Genomic DNA, 20226 nt, shown 5'->3' on the forward strand with positions numbered 1-20226 from the left:
CCGACTCCCGTTGGTGGTGTATAAAAGAAGATACTGTGGCAATTTCTACAAAGCTCTCTCAGTATTCTCTGACCCCGGATCATGCATAATTAATTATAGTCCTATAACATTCAGGAGGAATAAATCAGAATTGATTTAATCAGTCTTGTCAAACGGAAAAGGGAAGTCAGGCTTCGACAGAGTTAAGTGCAACCATGAACCCCAGCCATGAAATTAAACTGCATTTCAACCTGTTTTAAGTTGGCGCTGATGAAAGTTGCAAAGAACTCTCAATCACACTGTTTAGAAACCTGAAACCACATATCTGCTCAATTAAAGTGCTGCAATTTTCCACCCTTTACCTCACTGTTATTCTAATTGATTGCAAGGGGTGGCAGACAATGGGCCAATTTTTCTGTCTACACACACTATTCAAGTGCCCACGTACACACACAACGCCAGAAACTTCAACTATGATGTTATCGAAAAAAAAGAGATGTGATTGACTAATGGCAAACATGACAGGAAATGTGATTATGAAGTGTTGGAAAAAATGACCCCTCTAAGACTTTTACCTCATGGAGTGGTGTGGTTTAAGTTTGTTGCACCTCTCTTTGTGTCTCTCTTTGTCTTTTAAATATTTCTTTATTTATATAATCTTAATTACTTACTTGTGCTCAGACCAGTTTGTTTGTTTTTTCCTTTTTCCTCTGTTGCCCTCTTCATCCCTCCAGGCATTGGCCCATAAGACTCTGGTGCTGCTTCTGGGTGTTGACCCCTCCAAGCAACTCGATCACCCACTGCCCACAGCCCACCCACACGTCACCTACGCTTATATGAAGTACATGTGGAAGAGTGCCCGCAAGGTAAGCGCAAACAACTTTGTTGTGTTAAGGTGATGGTTTGCAAATTGCAGTTTGTAAATGTTTGCTTCCTATCAGACATCATACTTCTTTTAGGCCAAATGGAAAAGGGAAACATTTCGACCTGGTTACGATCTTCATATGCAAGCTTTTAAAGCAACACCAGGCAACAATCTGTTTCAAAAAGGCCAGATAGGCAGCCTAAGAAACACTTTATCAACAAACTACATCTCCAAGAAGGAAATTGAAGTCATAACTTGCTCGATAGGATGACTTAATAGGTCAATTTCTTCACTTATAAACATCTGAGTAGATCAGTAAAACCGACTGCCACTGCCACTGATGTCATTAGTCCATTATATCCATGGCAACGGTGAATGAAGTAAGCCCCGCTTTGTAGATAACCATCAAATGTCAGAATTTGTTCAGAAAGATGTATACTTTGAGGCTGAACATCCCGCACAGGAAAACCCACCAGACCTCCAACTATCAGCAGTAGTGACTAAACATTATACAATACCGTACATTTCATACTACATGTCATCATCACCATCAGCATGGGACTGCACTGCTCTATCCTGTGCTATTTGTCTACTGCACACACACATACATGCATTCACATATTGTATATGTACCCCCAAGCACACATAAACACACCCACATTTATTGCCAGGTGTTGAATAGTGTTTGAGGTTACAGAGTGCAGGTCTCATTAGAGGGCTTAGGTAAGTGTGAGCGTAAGCCTTGCTGTTGCCAGGGCCAGCTGCACTGCTAACCAGACATCTCACAATATAAAAATACACACACACACACACACACACACAGCTGGAAAGGATCTGTTCCCTGTCTTCAATGTTTTGTAACAGTAGGGAACATCAGCTCAGACTGTCACTCATCAGACTTGTCACGACTTGGGTGTTACTGAGTAAAAACCACGTAAGAGAGGGTCATCTACCAGGGATAGCCGCTCAGTAGTAAATGCAAATCACATGTGGAGCCTTAACTTTAATGAACAGGGTCTGATTCAGTCGAATTCTTCTGTCATTTTTTTGGAAGTCATTTCGACATAAATGGTTTTAAAATTCATGTGAACTTTTCTAGAAGTTCCCATGTAAAAGATACAAAACCAGGCCATAGTAAATATTACAGTCTGGATTGCATCTCATACTTTCAGTATATCTGTCCCCCCATTTTCTGCAGTGTGGTCAACATCTCATCTCGCGGTGGAAGCTGCAGGGTGTGTAGTACGAGGCTGCCACACTATGTCACAGGGGTCTGAACTAAAATTTAAGTTCATGTAACAAAAACAGTGTATCCATGACAGCAGATGTGGCCTTTACAGATGGAGTAGTGGGATTGTCCCAATGGGACAATGAGAAGTCCAGCAACACTGATATGAATAGAAAAGAATGTTTTTGACAGTCCTGCAAATGACTGGTCAGTTGGCTCTGTAAATGCAGTGAGATGATGACAACAGGTAGCATGCCAAATATGTAAAAAAATGATAAATAAATAAATAAAATTGTGAACACAGTTGTTAATTTAGCGCCGTCTGTTCTCTGTTTATCACAAATCACATGTTTATGTATACAGTAATTTAGAATGATGTCAGAAAGGTCTAAAGCCCCCAAACAAACACATTTCTCTCACGCAGTCTTAAACTAAACGTGTGTATTTGTTTTCTCTCTCTCCAGATCGATGCCTTCCAGCATATGCAGCATTTTGTGCAAGGAATGCAACAGCAAGCCCAGCACGCCATCGCTGCCGAGGACCAACAGCACAAGCAGGAGCTCCACAAACTGATGGCCAGGTTTGTTGCTATATTGTGGTGCAGTAGCAGCAGCTCACCACCTAATACTGGATATTAAGTGCATACATACAGCACCCTTCCAGGCCTTTTCAGTTTTATTGCTGGAGGGTCTGAAATTCAGACATTAATCCAGAAAATGCTCGCAATCATTTCATTAAAATAAGCAGCAAAGTAAGAGCAAGTACCTTAGTTTTGACATAACAATTTCTGAGTTATTTTAACGATTGCACATCTTTATCCAGGCAAGCCAGACACTGATCAGAACAATCTGCACATCCTTGTGCTCAAATACTCACAGGCACAGTGAAATTTCTAAATGATGTTGCTATAAAGTAAAATTATTGGACTTGCTTAGTTCAGAAGCAGCGTGTATAAAGGGAGTAAGTGAATGTAGACAAATAATAGAGAAACAACATGATCCTCTTGAGAGTTGTAGTAGTTTATGAGATTGTGAACAGTGTTCAGCACCTGCCGCTTCCAATTGTTAATATCACATAGAAATTTCAGCAGTGAAAGGAAGGTTTTAATAGTTACATCACTATACAGTTCCAGCAAATTACAATAATTTGAGTGTGGAAGGAAGTTTATAATTGCCATTAAGTGCAGTTTATTTTTCAACAGCAAAAATGAAGTGCTGAAACTCAAGTGATGTACAGTAGATTTACATGTAAATTTTTGGTTCCACATTGCATGTAACTATTAATCAAGCTCATAATTTCATTGATGAGCCTATGCCAAGATAGCATAGGTGCACTCGGGTACCTGAGTTTGTTACATATCTTAGTGCTTTGAAGAAAACTCCCATTTTATTCCTTCAGATAGAAGCACAGATATGCTTGACTAAATGGCTTTGGTTTTTTGGCACATATCACAAGCTGAAACTCCTGTGGGAAAGTTAAAGTAATTCACAGTTAGTCAAAATCACCAGAATTAATGCCAATGTGTCATTATCATTTAGATGTGATTCAGTATTTTTAAACGTCGTGCCAGCCTCCGTACACCCACAATGGAGAAAGCACAAAGCAAGCTGCTGAAGCAAGGAAAAAGTAGCCTCATGTATTTTCTGCCCTAACGTTGTAAACACAAAGGGTCATGTACAGTGTGTTCTGCCTCTTTTCCATGTGCATAACCCAATCTGGCATGGCACCTTTTACAAGTCCATTGGCATCCTGTGGTCCTTTTCAAGACTGGCCAGATTCAATGAATGTTTCACCTCAAACTTCTAAATAAAGTTATCCCCTTCGGCAGTTTGTCCCAGACAGCTACTTATCACAAACCAAACATGGCACCATGCTGATAGATACTGTATCACAGACCAGGTGTGTCTCCTCCAAGCTTTTCCTATTGGTTGCTGGGCTCCTCATCTGATTATTCTGGCACAGCCTTAGCACCTTTCCACTGTCATCACCTCACCTCACTGTGGGAAGAGAAGCAGTAAGGAGTCGGTTTCAAACAGCTGTCAACACAACACCAGATATTTGAAAACCTGACATTCAAATAACTATCATATGTTCTCAGACACTGATTTTGGAGATTCGAAAATGGAAAGTTTTGCATATCCAATAATTGTTGGGAATGACTTCAAAGCCTTAAAGAAGTTGTTTGTATTCTCTGCAGGCTCATCAAAATATTTTTGAATTATATCTAAAACTCTCTCATTACGGGAATTTGACCGCACTGCATTGTGTGTCTGGTTGGTCAAACAACTCAAAACAAGCAAGAGGTGCAACCTGAGAGTAGACAGGTATAATCCTGCATACAGTAAATCATACAGTAGTCTCATCTGGCCTCGTGCACAAACACACAACAGTCATATGTCCCTTCCCATCTCATAAATCACACATGACAACACAGAAGCGTGACAACAGGCAAAAGGGGCTTTTTTCATTTTTGCATCTTCCAGACAGTGACTCTGGCTGTCTGAGGAATGCATGTTAGGGGGGAAAAACACCTGTATAGCGTCAGTCTGGACGGGTTTTCTCCAGACGTGCTGACACACTTTCATGAATGCAGGTCGGCTGTGTGGTATGGAGCACACCTGGACTGCTCAGTCAGAGCACACAATCACATGGACGTCACTGCTGTTTTACTTAAGATCAGTAACTCTGGCGTCTCCTGTCTAAATAAACACGTTGTTCCAACGTTGCCAAACACCTCGTCCTCCTCCTGCTTCTTTCCCAAAAGTCCAACCTGTTAACAGTTCCCCGCAGTTTAAGGAAACTGTTCAACACGCGTTGTACCCAAACTGTACAGTCACATGGAAAAGCACTCACAAGAAATTACGTAATCCCAAAGACAATTTATGGGAGGTGCTCTGCATGTAGTCTTCAGACCGCTGATGGATGGGTCAACAATACAGTGCTTGTCAGTTTCTCAGTTTAGTTGTTCTGTATGTGAATTATATGTCTTGGCTCTGCCAAACAAAACTAGATCGACTATTTGCCTGTAAGCATCTGTGCTTCTGAGGGTGATGGATGAAGCTGAGTCCCCGTCAGGCACACCACAGAGCTCACTGTCAGGTTACATTATAGGAAAAGTGGTTTGGATAATTAAAAACCTCCAGATGTGATCCCAGAACCTTTCAGCAGATAAATGCACTGCTGCCTTAAGTAGTGATACTTTAAATGTCTTATATCATTATCAAGCTATTTTATAATAAACTGCTCTTGGGTATATTGACTGTCATTACCAGCTCTTTATAAGCAATGACAACATAAGCATGTTCAAAGACTTCTTTGTGACTTGTCCCAGCAGTGGATTTAATTCCTTGTTGCTAATGCAGTCATGGAATTATTTAAATTGTCACTGTAGAGCTTCAACAACAATATTGACCTCTGACATCAGTGGCTTTTATGGTCTCAAAAAAGTTTAGATGATGTTTTTATCTGCTGAATGGTATAAAATATCAGTTATTGAATTTATTATTTGCAGAAAAAAATTCAAGGGCTTTTCATAAGAGCCTGATTGGTCAGATACCACTTCATTATCAGTGGCTAGTATTAATGTTTATGGACACAACAGAATTGCACCAGGTTGGTTAGGGTTTCTGTAAATAAAGTAGAATGTACAAGTTTTGATGAAAAGATTAGATGAAATATCCCCCTCTGTCTTTTTGTCTCTCTCTTTCCTCTATGTAGATGTTTCCTGAAGCTGGGTGAGTGGCAGCTCAGTCTGCAGGGCATCAACGAAAGCACCATCCCCAAGGTTCTGCAGTATTACAGCCATTCCACGGAACATGACCGAAACTGGTACAAGGTCAGTCCCTTCCTTTCAACTCTAACCTTTCACTTTTGACCTCTCTCTGTCCGCAGTAAATTCCCAGCTGTCTTGGCAGGAGGTTGCCCTGACACCGATGTGTCACAAGGAAAACTTTAGACCCCATTTTATCACCCTTTAGCCAAAAATGTCACAGCATCGTTGTTTGTTTAGGTTTTCTGTTGGTGTAAAGCTCATTTGTTCTGCTTATTCGTGCCTCTTCTGAAGCATCAAAGATTTAAGGAGATGGAAGAGCTCAGAACATCTCTGCTTTTTCTTGTTCATGCATGTGCTGCAGGCTACAAAAATGTCACTATACAGTACTCACATACCCAACTCCCCATCCATCCTCACCAACTCCTTTCAGCTTTCAACCTTTTAATAGCTGGTTGCATAACCCAGCAACCATCAAACACATATGTTTGGATCACAAAAAATAAAGCCCCCTGGGAGATATCTGTCCTCAATAAACTGGAAAATTACACCATGAACAAACATGAAAGTCATTTCCAGTAATAAGCTCTTAGAAACCCAGTCTCATCCAGTTTGTACCATCTTTGGACAGGCCTGGCATGCCTGGGCCGTGATGAATTTCGAGGCGGTGCTGCACTACAAACACCAGAACCAGGGACGCGATGAGAAGAAGAAACTGCGACATGCCAGTGGTGCCAGTGCTAACAGTGAAGCCAGCAACAGTGACAGCGAGGTTGACAGCACTGACCACAGTCCTGTGCCCTCACCTGGCCAGAAAAAGGTTAATGAGGTGAGAGTCACAGAAACAGACATGTCCAAAATTACAGTAAGCCTTTTTTACACTTGTCCACATCAGACATTCAGTGCTCTCCTCTTCTGTCAAACCAAGGCAAACATCTTTAGTTAAGATACTCATAACTGCACTGTCTGAATTGTCCATGCAGTGTTTCAGCTGGTCACATTTCTGTCACGCCATTTTTGAGATATGACACAGTCCCTGCGTCTTGTACAGTTTAAAACAACACAACTTGAAAACACAAATTTAGAATTAATTTTTACCTGACAAGATATTACTACGGTAATGCTCCTCTCTTGTGACTGTTCATAGAAAGAGCTTTGAAACTTTCATTTCACTTTAATAAATGCTGTCCCTAGTAATGATAAAATAATACATTTTCTTTAGATTATAGTGACTCTTCAGAGCTTGACATCTCCAGTCAGCACCTACAGCATGTTCTTCAGTGTAGCTTGTTTCTTCTTGTCATGCATGAAAAAGCATCTGTTGTGTGTTCCCCCTTCATAGGACCTCTCGAAGACGTTGCTCCTGTACACAGTTCCTGCTGTTCAAGGTTTCTTCCGCTCCATTTCCCTGTCCAGAGGCAATAACCTGCAGGACACACTCAGGTGAGTGAAATGACTATAACTCACGCTGCTCAAGTGGTCCAAGCAAACAAACAGCACCCATATTCATGGATAACCAGCAGACGTGTTAATGTGGGGATAGGACGACCTCTAGTGGTTGGTTGCAATCACACTGTCATCATGATCCTTTATAATCAGGCAAAAAATAATCTGTTTTCAATGTTTTCTTTTATTGTTTGTACTCTTCAGGGTTCTGACACTGTGGTTTGACTATGGTCACTGGCCTGAAGTGAATGAAGCTCTGGTGGAGGGCATCAAGACCATTCAAATAGACACCTGGCTACAGGTAATATATGCATACTTACACAAATACACATATGAAATGGAGGTAGACTTGAGATAAAGAAGTGTGATAAATTAATTGCCATGAATGTGAGAAGGTTTTGGCAGGGAAAAAGCGTTATGCTGGTCTATAAGAAAGTTCCATTAGGCATTGCACCCTAATCCATATAAAACACATATTAAAAATTCTGTACTGTCCGTTCATGCTGAGTTGAGCACACATTGTGTCTGTGCTGTATTTTTTGTTTTGCATTTAAATCCTGTTTACTGAGTTATTATTCCCTTTTCCATTTTCCTGTGCAGGTGATCCCTCAGCTCATAGCTCGAATCGACACCCCTCGAGCCTTGGTGGGTCGCCTCATCCACCAGCTGCTAACAGACATTGGACGCTATCATCCCCAAGTAAGTCTGCAAACACTACGACTGAATTTGTTTCACAAATTAAAACAGAACCAAGAACACATTTCCTGTGGTAATCAGTGACCAGTAATTAATTGCTGAACTCTGTTCTTTGTTCACCTCCAGGCTTTGATCTACCCACTGACTGTGGCGTCCAAGTCCACCACCACCGCCCGCCACAATGCTGCTAACAAAATCCTCAAGAACATGTGTGAACACTGCAACACTCTGGTTCAGCAGGCCATCATGGTACAGAAATTTAATGCTAGTGAAAAAAAAATCATCTTCATCCTTTAAAGAAAATTGTAGCAAAATTGTAAACTTCTCTTTTGTCATCTGCTGTAGGAAACTAATCTAAAATGTAAATATTATGAAAGACCAGACATCTGATGTCTTATACCTCTGAGTTATTAGAGGTAACGTGAGAGAAAAGTCCAACCTTTTCAACTTCATTTTCCTTCATTCAGGTGAGCGAGGAGCTTATCCGAGTAGCCATCTTGTGGCATGAGATGTGGCACGAAGGCCTTGAAGAGGCTTCACGTCTTTACTTTGGTGAGCGCAACGTCAAGGGCATGTTTGCTGTGCTGGAGCCTCTACATGCTATGATGGAAAGGGGACCACAGACCCTCAAAGAGACCTCTTTTAATCAGGTGTGTGTCGTCTCAGATTGGGGTTGAATTCAGATTGAAGCTGTTGTTGTTGTTGACAGTCAGTGGAAACTCAAATACAAATGCACATACAGAAGATTTAGTGGTTTAGTTTCTATATAATGTGCTTTATATTTGTATTTAAATCAGATCAGTTTGTAGGGATTTGTTTTCACTTTGACGTCAGTTGTTAATGTTGATTTGTGTCAAAAAAGCTTCATTAATCCATTGTAATTAAAAGTTGTAAAACAATACAACATAAAAAAGTTTAAGAGGGGGTGAATATTTGTCCATAGACATTGTAAAATTGACATATATTTCACCACCACAGAATAAATGCAAGGTTATTTACCACATAGCCATAAGTTATACAAGTGACCCAGACTCTCTGCACAAGCATCATCAGATGGTTCCATTCAGCCTGTTTTTGCAGATGTGCACTATTAAAAACAACATACTTGTTAAAGTCCTGGATTATCCAAGTTGGAATTTTGAGTTTTATAGTCCCCATTTTGGTAATCCATGTTCATTTAACTGAATGAGTCATCGTACAAGGATTGAGTATGTCTGTCTTATTTCATTTGACAGGCTTATGGCAGGGACTTGATGGAGGCTCAAGACTGGTGCAGGAAGTACATGCGCTCTGGAAACGTAAAAGACTTGACTCAGGCCTGGGACCTCTACTACCACGTGTTTAGACGCATCTCCAAACAGTTACCACAGGTGAGTAAAACTATGGAGTCTCTGCACTAACTCTGCTGTACTAGTGTTCCCTATAAAACACCTTCTAATGATTACTGCAGTCTGCCTCAGGTGACAATATGTACATACATGTAAATGTAGTTTTTCTAAGCATTTTTGTAAGTATAGGAAAAACTAAGCATGCTTTATTAGCAAAGAACAAAGAGGCTCCAACCTGTACCCAACTACACAAAATCATGTAAATCATAGAAATGTGGTTTCAAAAAGTGAAACAACAACTATAAGGCTCCCTGGAAAATTAGAGCTGACATTCCAACACTTCTGCATTCCTCTCTCTCATCAGGTATGATGAGATATATTTTTCCTTCCTAATTCTTTGATCTCATGGCACATAAATTCAATATATTGTATCTTTGTCATGTTAAGTGGTATCAAGAAGGAGAGAGATTCCACAGAGATGGAAACTTTGTTTTTGGCAGGAAGATAACAAAAGACGCACAAGGGACTTCTTTCATTCTTCCTTTTCTAGGTGTAGTCACTGAATAAGATGCCAAAACAGTGTTGAAAGATGTTGAAATATGGCGGGACATGATGAGACTGAGGGTTGATAGAGGTCAGGGAAGGTATTTTAATATACACTCAGCAGCCAGTTTATTCAGTAAATTATAAGGGAAAATTAAATAATACAAAGTTAAATGTTTTGTGACATTGATTGTTCAAGTTATTACAAATTTTCCTCTGGGCGTTTGCGGTAATGATTTTTACTTATCTTTATTTTCCGGCACAGCTATTAGCCCTCACAAGTTGTACTATTATCCTTCAGCCTTTTTTATTCATTGTGACCACAGCGCCTAGAACCTAATTTAACAGCCCAAACAAAGGGCAGCTGTTCTCTTAATAAAACAGAACTGCCTGTTCCTTCACCAATGATTACAATATACTCAGTTAGTAATTATATCTTATTTACGTATGCTTCTATTTTTTTACACCTTCCCATTCCCTTGAATGAGAAAGTGTGTCCAAACGTTTGACTGGTACTGTACTAAATCCTGCATATGATCACATTTAAATTCCCATAATGTTCTGTCTCAAGTATTCTGTTTATGAGCTCGCACATGTAAACACTACATCCCACAAGCACAATAAGCTATTTTGGTTATGATGAACCTGTGTTAAGGTACAGTAAGTGATGCAGATACATGCAGGCTGTTTGCTATTTGCTTTGGTAACTTAACCCAAACTCAGTTTTCTACAGCGACATGGTTTTATGGCTTAAACTTTACTAACACCAGGTCCTGTCGCTCCTGGAGTGAATATGAAGTTGAACTGATAGATGTCATTTCTTGCGGCTATCATCATGTTGTTGAAGAATGACATTAAATATAGTTCTGTCAGGAGCACTCTCTCCACTTTGCAAATGGAGACAGCAATACTATTTGACATTGTGGCATGCTCCCCCTCTTGGGGATGCTCCCTGCTGCAACATTACAGTAAGCAGCATGAAATACACAGCAACATAATAACATGCGGAGAGCATTGCAAATATTCTCCCACAGGGCATTAACATAGAAATAAACCCCACTTCAGGGTGCATCCGAACAGCAGAGCCAAAGCAGTTTGAGGCTGTGATGAAATAACCTTACATCAGCATTCAAAATTGTACCGTAAAAGCCTCTAAATAGGCTGCGAAAGTCATTGCACAGAGATGTGATGCCATTTAAACCACTGATGGTTGAATGTAGACAAGTAAAGAACACATTTATTGATGGGCACGTAGAACGTGAAATATTTCATAGCATGTGTATAAACAACTTACCTCGCGAGGCAGCTGGATTCGCAAGATCACAACATCACAAGGTCATATGAGAACCCATCTTGTCAGGCTTCAAGTTAGGCGCTTGTGTCTGAACCATCAGTGGTTTCGGACCAATTAGCGTCCTATGAGGATTCTCGCATGATCTTGCAAATCCAGATGCCTCACAAGGTAAGACAGTGATAGACAGATGGTTCATCCAATCACCTGCCAGGTATTTTTTTTGAAAGTGCCTGCCCTTTTCGAAACAGTTTCCAAGGACAACTTCTCAGATGAATCTGTAACCAACCATCTGGTGCATAAACAACCTTTTACAGATAAGACATTAACTTGGATATGATCCAGTGTCTGTAAAACTGTGCATGTTAGTTTAGGCACTGTTGGCAGGAGCTGTTTTGTCACTGCAGTTTTTTTACACAACAGACTAAAAACTAATTGTTTTTTCCTGTGCTCCTCATCAACTCTCCACACAGCTGACCTCCTTGGAGCTGCAATATGTGTCTCCAAAGCTGCTGATGTGCCGGGACCTGGAGCTGGCTGTACCAGGCACTTATGACCCCAACCAAGCTATCATCCGCATCCAGTCCATCGCCCCCTCCCTGCAGGTCATCACCTCCAAGCAGCGCCCACGCAAACTCACCATCATGGGTAAGATAAGGCGAAAATTGCACAGGCCTTGTGCCTCTGAACTCGTTATATTAGGAAAACAGATTACGCAATATTTCTAGTCGGCATCATATGCTTTCAGTAGGTGTGGGCCATTGCGTCAGTGAAAATTCAATATTAATTGAATCTTTACCCAAACAACAAACAGCTGCAAGGCCACAATTTATTTTGAATTCATAAGTCACGGCAAAGTTCTGTGTGTGGATAATACACCCGAGTAAAAATTGTCTTTACAAACAGAAACAAGATCAAACTACTGATGAACTTAAACACCATTTTCATTTTCTGTTCCAGGAGAAATGGTGCATGCAGGCACAAATCAATTTGTCAGGAATCCTCCTAACACTGTTCATTGGCATTAATTTGAATACAGAAATAAATAATACTGACACCTCATCCCCTACTCTGCTCTGTGATATGAAAAACGACACTGAAATGCTTCTAAAATGGCACAGCACTATAAAGTCACCTTGTCTTGAGGCCAAATCCTATGACTATCAATCACAAATGGTTCACTTTACTTAACACTCTTTCCACTGGACAATGTGATACCTTGTTCTGATGTATCCCATCAGTGTTACACATCATACTCTGCAAAAGATGATAGCCAGTAAATCAACTGACCTCTGGAGCAAGACTTCAGTTTAAGACCTATCACCCACTACAGGTCACATAGATCTACTGTCAGTGCTCTGTCCCCCTAGCGACAGACAACACATTGCTTACTGGGATTGTCATTAGGAGTAAACTCAGGGTAGACAAAGGACTATATAGATCCAGTGTCTTACTCATTTCACTGGGAGTCTCAGATAACTCCATTAAAGGTAGTCGGACAATTACGGTGTTGGTGAAGTCATTGTTATGTGGTCTGTTGAGAATACTGTGGACACTAAAAGAAACAGTTACATAACTGACATCTGCACCTAAGTTAAAAACTACTACTACTACATTTTCCTCTCTGTCATGCAGCAGACTTCACTGTCCTTGAGAGGATTGAGTTAATGCCACAGTTCAAGCAGTACGTAGGTACATTTTTCCACAAGAGTTGGGAAAAATCGTAACTGACACTTTCAAGAAACTTAAAGGAACAGTGTGGCAATTTAGTGGCATCTAGCAGAGCGGACTTGGCAGAAATATAATATTCATAAGTATGTTTTAATTGATGTATAATCCCATGAAAATAAGAATGGTTGTGTTTTCATTACCTTAGAATGAGTCCTTTATATCTACATAGGGAGTAAGTCCTCTTCCACAGAGCCCGCCATGTTGCACCACCATGTTTCTACAGTAGTCCAGAACAGAAATCCAAACACTGGCTCTAGAGAGGACCTTTCACATTTTTCACCAGGTTCACGACCACCGTAGGTTCTCCTACATGCTTGGAAGGGGAGGGTGAGGGGAGGTATTCAGTTGGTTGCAGTCTGCAGTTTCACCACTAGATGTCACTAAGTCCTACACACTGCACCTTTAAAATTAACTTTGAAAGGTACTTGCATTTTATTGTGAAGGTCTGTTAGTTCTGCTGTCAGCTTTTTATGGTTTTTACAAATCACAAGTGCGGTTCCTTTCCAGAGCAGCGTTAATTTACCACGACCCCTCATGTACTTGCGATCTTTTTAGAGCGCCACTCTAAACTGAGGGTGACCTCAAAGCGAGGGATTACTGAGTAAAAAGCCCACTGAATGAGTGATGTGGTTCATATGAAATCATTTATTGCCATCACTAGACATTGCTTCAGGCGAAGGTAATGGCAATGCAGCTGCTGGAGAAAACAGCCAGTACTGCCAAAAACCATGTAATAATTCTTACATAATACTTTCGTTTCCTTTTGAGCAGTGCATCACTGTTGTGTTTTGTGGCTCCCTCTGCAGGCAGTAATGGCCATGAGTTCATGTTCCTGTTGAAGGGCCACGAGGACCTGAGGCAAGATGAGAGAGTCATGCAGCTGTTTGGTCTGGTCAACACACTGCTGGCCAATGACCCCGCGTCCTTGCGCAAGAACCTCAGGTAGACAAACACACACACACACACACACACACACACACAGAGCAGTCTTTGGTACAGTGCAGTTCATAAAGATGGCTTGAGCACACACACTTGCAAAGTCTCACAGCTATGGACATAAAAAACTAGAAATCCTGAAAATGAGTTGTTTGTATGTTTGTGTTTCTCCCTGCGTGTTCATCAGCATCCAGCGCTATGCGGTAATCCCGCTGTCCACCAACTCAGGCCTGATTGGCTGGGTGCCCCACTGTGACACCCTGCATGCTCTCATCAGAGACTACAGAGAGAAGAAAAAGATTTTACTCAACATTGAACATCGCATCATGCTCAGGGTGAGGAACCACTAACGTCATTATTATTAGGCGTCTGACTGAAAACAACATGAGCATATGTTTCCTGCCTAGATGCTGTATCTGATTGTTAGACACTGTTAGAGTGCTGTTTTCTCTGTTTCAGTCAGTTAACTTACAACCACATTCCCATGATGCACTTGCTATCTTATTAAATACAAGATGATATGTAAATGAGCATATGTGCCTGCATGGTATTCACTGTTCTGTGACAACTGTTGGTCCCATTCATGAACCGTTTGTAAATGTTTAGTTTTAATATAAAAACATTCATACTAAATACTAAATAGATTCATAAAAGCTGAGGAAGCATCTGTTTTCAGTGATTATGTCAATGAATACCAATCACTCTCTAATGGAAACACATTCACAGGACCTTAATTGTCACAAATTAACTAAATATCCCTGCCTCAGATTAGGCAAAAGAGAATACACACACACACACACACACAAACATGCATAATCTTCCTCACTAAAATGTCACTGCAGAAAGTGAAAGTGCTACTGATAAAAACAAAAAGGCTAAGATGATATACGTGTGGGGGAAGAGACCACAGAGCAGGTTAAGACTAGGGCTCGACTGATATAACGGCTTATTACAGATGCACCTGTATCTGTGTATATGTTGGCTTTGAGGAAATTAAGACACAGTGTTACCATGACGTGGTTTGTCCATCAGAGAGAACTGACAAGCTAATTCTTCAACTGTAAAATGTCTTGCTCAGTGTCTGTCACCGTTCTTTAATCAAATAAAATCTAGTGAATCCAGTATCTTTCATGTTGTATTTAAGAACGTGACTTGATTGAAAACTGTACACTGAAAAGACATCACACCCAAGCAAAGGAACATCAAGGCCAGAGAAAAAGGGCAGGGCTGTTCAAATTTCATTAGTTCACGGTAAGATGAGGACATCATGTCCAACCATGATGTTATTCACTGGGCAACAGTATAAAAAAACAGACCTTGTCAGACTGTGAGTAGACAAGCAGGAAACGTCTCTCTTCTCTCTCTCCCAGTTGTCCTTTAATCACAAAATAACAGGTTTGTGTTATAAAAAATTGGCATTTTTGCAAAGAAGCCTTATTAATAGTTTAATCTGCAACAGTGAAAACTGATACAAAACATGAACTGTAGAGCCAGCACAGTTCACACATACAGAGTCTAATTTCATCCAGATTTGAGAATAAACTGAGGCAAATAAACATTCGATGGAAATTACCTTGTGCACAAATTTTCCTCTGTTGACATTCTTTGAATAAAACTGTGGTGTTTTACATTTGCTAATGATGTTTGAGTTGCTAATGATGTATTCTGTTTAAGCCTCCAAAATGGCAACATATTAAGCTGACCAGTCAATCAGTCAAGCTATTAATCAATTTTAGATAAAATATGAGGGAGATGAGAGGGTGACAAAATGATAGATTATAGTATTTTGGAGTGTGTGTCACGGTGTTTCTTTCTAAAGCCAAACCTTCAAAGTTAATTAAAGGTAAAGCATCATTCTGGTTATTTTCAGTGTGCAGGGAGCTCTGCTATCCAATACACACCTGTAGGGCAAACATAGTCTGTAATAATTGAACACCGACAACTATTAAAGCATTTTCTTTCAAATCAATTAACCCCCCTACTGTAATGGGACCTGCTTACACCCAGTTTCTGATTTACCATGACCTTAAAAACAGTTTAATATTTCAGTATTAACACAACACAACCTTCTAATTGTAATTACATAAACAACAACATAACATTAATCATATTAATTTGATTTCACTTGATTTCAGTAGATGGTTGTACAGATAGGTATAATCTAAAATAGACAGTAAACATTAATTATAAGGAAGTCCATCAACATAATTAATCCAATATTCATTAAATAAAACATTAACCTCCAAATGGCACATTATACAGTGGCTGCTGTAGTTAATTAGAGGCTAAAAGCAGCAGAAACTCAGCAGCCAGCAGAATGAAGGCAGACATGTATCAGCGACGTTAAAAAAGTATTTTAATAACCTTTTGGAAATTGTGTTTGCCCTGTAGCTGTGTATTGCACAGCAGCACTCCTGGTAATTGAAATTCTTTGAAACATCAAACTCTGCAATGAAGTAAGTGATGACATTTTCACACAATCAGTTGTCATGGCGGTGGAGACGAGGAAATTGAGGCCTGTGTTGAAAATTAGAATTATTATCCTTTTTAAATACATTACATCAGCTCTTCTATTCACTTTTAGGTCTTTAAATATTGCTGTTTTTCAGTTCTCAGGCTGCTTGACAAATAAATGTCTAAATATGAAGTAGTAATAGTTTGAAATTCAATCTCATTCTTTTGTAACTGGTTTTAAATATGTTTAACGAGCCTTGAATTTAACTTTTTCTAGGTGTGCAACATAGCATTTATATTCATATCAAAGTGTGCTTTAGTAACGTAATGGGCTTTGTATATTTCAGATGGCCCCGGACTACGACCACCTGACGCTGATGGAGAAGGTGGAGGTGTTTGAGCACGCTGTCAACAACACAGCCGGAGACGACCTGGCTAAGCTCTTGTGGCTCAAGAGCCCCAGCTCTGAGGTGAGATGCTCTGCTTCTTTACAATCTACAGCGCTGCTTGAGTGTACTTGATCTTTTCAACATCCGTCCTCACATTTTAACGGTTCAGGGGTAAAATGTCAAGAGCACGCCGTTACAGAAAAGATAACATACAGATGAATTTTTCTGTTTTTTTTTTTCAAGAAGCTGGTGTTTCACTGACAGACTGGCGGTTATTTTGGAAAGAAAAAAGGGAACACAGTAGGGAGGGAGAAACTTTCTGTTTGTAGTGTATCTAACGTCTCAATCCAGTCTCTCACTTTTCTAATAATTGAGAGAAAAACAGTAGTAGTGAAATAAAAGAGTTGTTTTCCCTGAAGAATCAGTTTTCTGGGTTGTGTGTCCTACTTTCAAACCACTGACTTAGCAGGACTTCACAAACAAACCTTCAAACTGAATCCATTTTTAGGACCATTAGTACCTTGTGTACATGATGTTCTGCAAAGATGTATCAAGCCAGTGATTTCTGTGCCATTTTCTGCTCTATACACTAACTCAGTGAAGCAGTAGAGCTTTCATAATCCAGATGTTATTTCTCCTCCAGGTGTGGTTTGACAGGAGGACCAATTACACGCGCTCCCTGGCTGTGATGTCAATGGTGGGCTACATCCTCGGATTGGGTGACAGGTGACAGCTGAAAATCTTGAAGTCTTGCATTACTTCAAACAGACTCTTAGAATAATGACAACATTGTAAGACATTAATGAGGAGATGATTCATTTTTTTCAGGCATCCTTCCAACTTGATGTTAGACCGTTTGAGCGGCAAGATCCTCCACATTGACTTTGGAGACTGTTTTGAGGTGAGAGAGAGTTATTCTGTCAATATATCATCCACAGATTATTCTCTTAATTTATCTGAGATTGAACTTCATTACAATCTTCCAACAGGTCGCCATGACCAGAGAGAAGTTCCCTGAAAAGATCCCGTTCAGACTGACGAGGATGCTGACCAACGCCATGGAGGTAACTCTGCAGCACCTCATGCTGTGATAAAGACGTGTGTGTTGGTTAGCTCAAAGCAGCCAGAAGGCTGTTTGGTTTAGTCTGTAAAGTCAGAAATTCTGTTGGAGAAAAATCCTTTCAATAGCTTCTGACTTTTCAAGAGTTAGTCTCCAACCTTAAACCCTACAGGTACTCCTTTACTGACATTAAACTAAACCCTTTCTGACCAGCTTCTCCTGTGTCTTTATTTTAGTCAAAAATAATTAATCTTTTCCTAGTCTGCAGTGTTTTATCCAAAGTTCTGACTCACTGTGACATTTATTTAATGAGAAAAGAAGAAAAGGGATTAAAGATGAAAGCATTAAGAATAAAGTTAGATATTTTGAAGAGGTAAAGTTGTATCATCTCCTAAATTAGTAGAAAAGTTTGTTAAAGTTAGAAATCTGTTCAAAAAGCTTTTAAAAGCACAATTCAAGGAGCACTACTACCAAACTTCAAAACACCAGATTGGAACCGGCTGTTAAATACCAAACTGATTGAACTCTTTTACAAACATAAGATAAAAACTACAACCAAGTCATTATCTTGTGATGCTGGGAAAGGGTTTGGTTCCATCAGTAAAGTTTGTGTCTGATTGTCTGCCAGGTGACGGGCTTGGACGGAAACTACCGCATCACCTGCCACACAGTGATGGAGGTGCTGAGGGAGCACAGAGACAGCGTCATGGCTGTGCTGGAGGCCTTCGTCTACGACCCGTTGCTCAACTGGAGGCTCATGGACAGTAAGAGATCATCAGCTGTTCACATTCAGGACATTTTAGCACAATAATTAACCATGACACCATTAAATGACAGTAACAATGAACTTGGATCTGGACAAGTTCAGCCCAGTGAAATCATTTTGTGAAGGTCAGCGCAGATTACTCCACTTACAGTAGAAACTCCTTTTCTGAGGAGGTTGAGAGTGTGAAGCATTAAATTTAATCAGATCAGGCTGACAAAGTAAAGTGTTGTCCCAGTCGTATAATGGAAATCTATTTGGGAGAAATGACCTTATGGTTAAATAAGTGGTTTAGACATCTAAAGGTTGTATAAAGGTTAAATTTAGGTGAACAAAGTGAATGAATTTCTCTGCTACTCTCTCAACTAATAGGGTTCAGTATTGACAGTAAGCAAGCACATTTAATCCCTGACAGTAGAAGAACCTGCTTTTACAAATGAGAGTCATTATTTTAAAAATGTAAAAATAATTCAGGAACTTGTAGGTGTTTATATTGATTATTAAAATGTTTTTAAAACATTGACTAAAAAAATATTACAGAGGAATCTGCATGAAAATTGGATCTTAATAATAAAATTTGCAGCACAAACAGGAAGTTATTAAATTATTTCTGATTATGATTTCTGATTTACTTACAGGGACTGCAGAGTGCTTTAGTTAGATTTTCATTGGTATTTTCTCCACATTTTTTCCTCACTTTGTATCACTGCAACCTTTTTCTGGATTGTCAATGTCACAGGAGGACCTTATGTAATGTTCAATGTGTTGAACATTTTCTTCTTGCAGCAGGAAACAACTTCTGGGTGCATGGAGACATAAAATCTGGGAGAGGATCAGTGAAAGCAGAACCTTAACTATGTGTAATGGTTAAAAAATAGCTTCATTTTCTGCATTTAAAAGGTCGAATAATGCTGCAGCTCTCTCTGTTGTATCAAAAATAGAATTTAGAGTACTTTATTGAAAAAATAAGAGTAGCAATGGTGATGTCAGTAAGAAAAACTCTTCTCACACACCTTACCTTTGTCCCCTACAGCAAACACCAAAGGCAACAAGCGTTCCCGTACCAGGACTGACTCGTACACCGCTGGACAGTCAGTGGGTGAGTCTACAAACTGCAGCTATAAATGCTTCCAATTTTCTATTTAATGATGTAGCAAAGTACTCAAGTCTGTGACTGTGTGTTTTCCTCTGCAGAGGCTCTTGAGGGAATAGACCTTGGAGAGACCACACACAAGAAACCAGGGACCACAGTGCCTGAATCCATTCACTCTTTCAGTGAGTTGCCAGTCCTCTCTGTCATTTCATGGATTAGTTGTTGTTGTACAGCCCTTTAGTTTTTCTGTGCTTCTTCTACCACAACAATACCAAGCTCTCTGGCTGTCATAAATGATTGGTGCAACCGCTGTGCTATTGTAAGGCAGCACTTTAGTCCATTTTGATTTCCTTCAGCTGCAAAGAGGTTTGGTGCAGAGAGCACTTGAATTTGTGTCTTCATAAGTTGTTAGTAGTTGTTGATGCAGGGATTGTTTTGTTTCTTTTAGTTGGAGATGGCTTGGTACAGCCTGAGGCACTCAACAAGAAAGCTATTCAGATTATTAACAGAGTGCGAGACAAGCTTACAGGTAAGTTCTGCACTACCAACCTTTATATCAAAAAAGGGTCAAAACTGTTTTATTTATGCAGGAATCAGATATCTTCTTAGAATTGTTAAAATCACATACATGACATATTTCTACTTCACATTTTAC

At 39.9% G+C, this 20226-nt stretch overlaps 1 protein-coding gene across 3 annotated transcripts in view; it reads left to right on the forward strand.

Annotated features, from left to right (window-relative positions):
* Nucleotides 1–20226, forward strand: part of mtor (mechanistic target of rapamycin kinase) — an 89850-nt gene that overhangs the window by 68326 nt on the left and 1298 nt on the right. For all 3 annotated transcript variants that reach the window (XM_044350780.1, XM_044350782.1, XM_044350781.1), the window contains 21 exons: nt 714–845; nt 2537–2652; nt 5790–5907; nt 6473–6670; nt 7184–7284; nt 7492–7588; nt 7888–7986; nt 8110–8232; nt 8451–8633; nt 9219–9353; nt 11619–11793; nt 13683–13818; nt 14000–14147; nt 16614–16736; nt 17299–17381; nt 17484–17556; nt 17645–17719; nt 18344–18479; nt 19512–19577; nt 19673–19753; nt 20020–20100. In XM_044350780.1, coding sequence (XP_044206715.1) covers nt 714–845; nt 2537–2652; nt 5790–5907; nt 6473–6670; nt 7184–7284; nt 7492–7588; nt 7888–7986; nt 8110–8232; nt 8451–8633; nt 9219–9353; nt 11619–11793; nt 13683–13818; nt 14000–14147; nt 16614–16736; nt 17299–17381; nt 17484–17556; nt 17645–17719; nt 18344–18479; nt 19512–19577; nt 19673–19753; nt 20020–20100 — 2479 coding nt within the window. The remainder of the gene's footprint in view (nt 1–713; nt 846–2536; nt 2653–5789; nt 5908–6472; nt 6671–7183; nt 7285–7491; nt 7589–7887; nt 7987–8109; nt 8233–8450; nt 8634–9218; nt 9354–11618; nt 11794–13682; nt 13819–13999; nt 14148–16613; nt 16737–17298; nt 17382–17483; nt 17557–17644; nt 17720–18343; nt 18480–19511; nt 19578–19672; nt 19754–20019; nt 20101–20226) is intronic.

Source organism: Thunnus albacares, chromosome 5 (genome assembly GCF_914725855.1).
Source record: "Thunnus albacares chromosome 5, fThuAlb1.1, whole genome shotgun sequence".
NCBI classification, from domain to species: Eukaryota; Metazoa; Chordata; class Actinopteri; order Scombriformes; family Scombridae; genus Thunnus; species Thunnus albacares.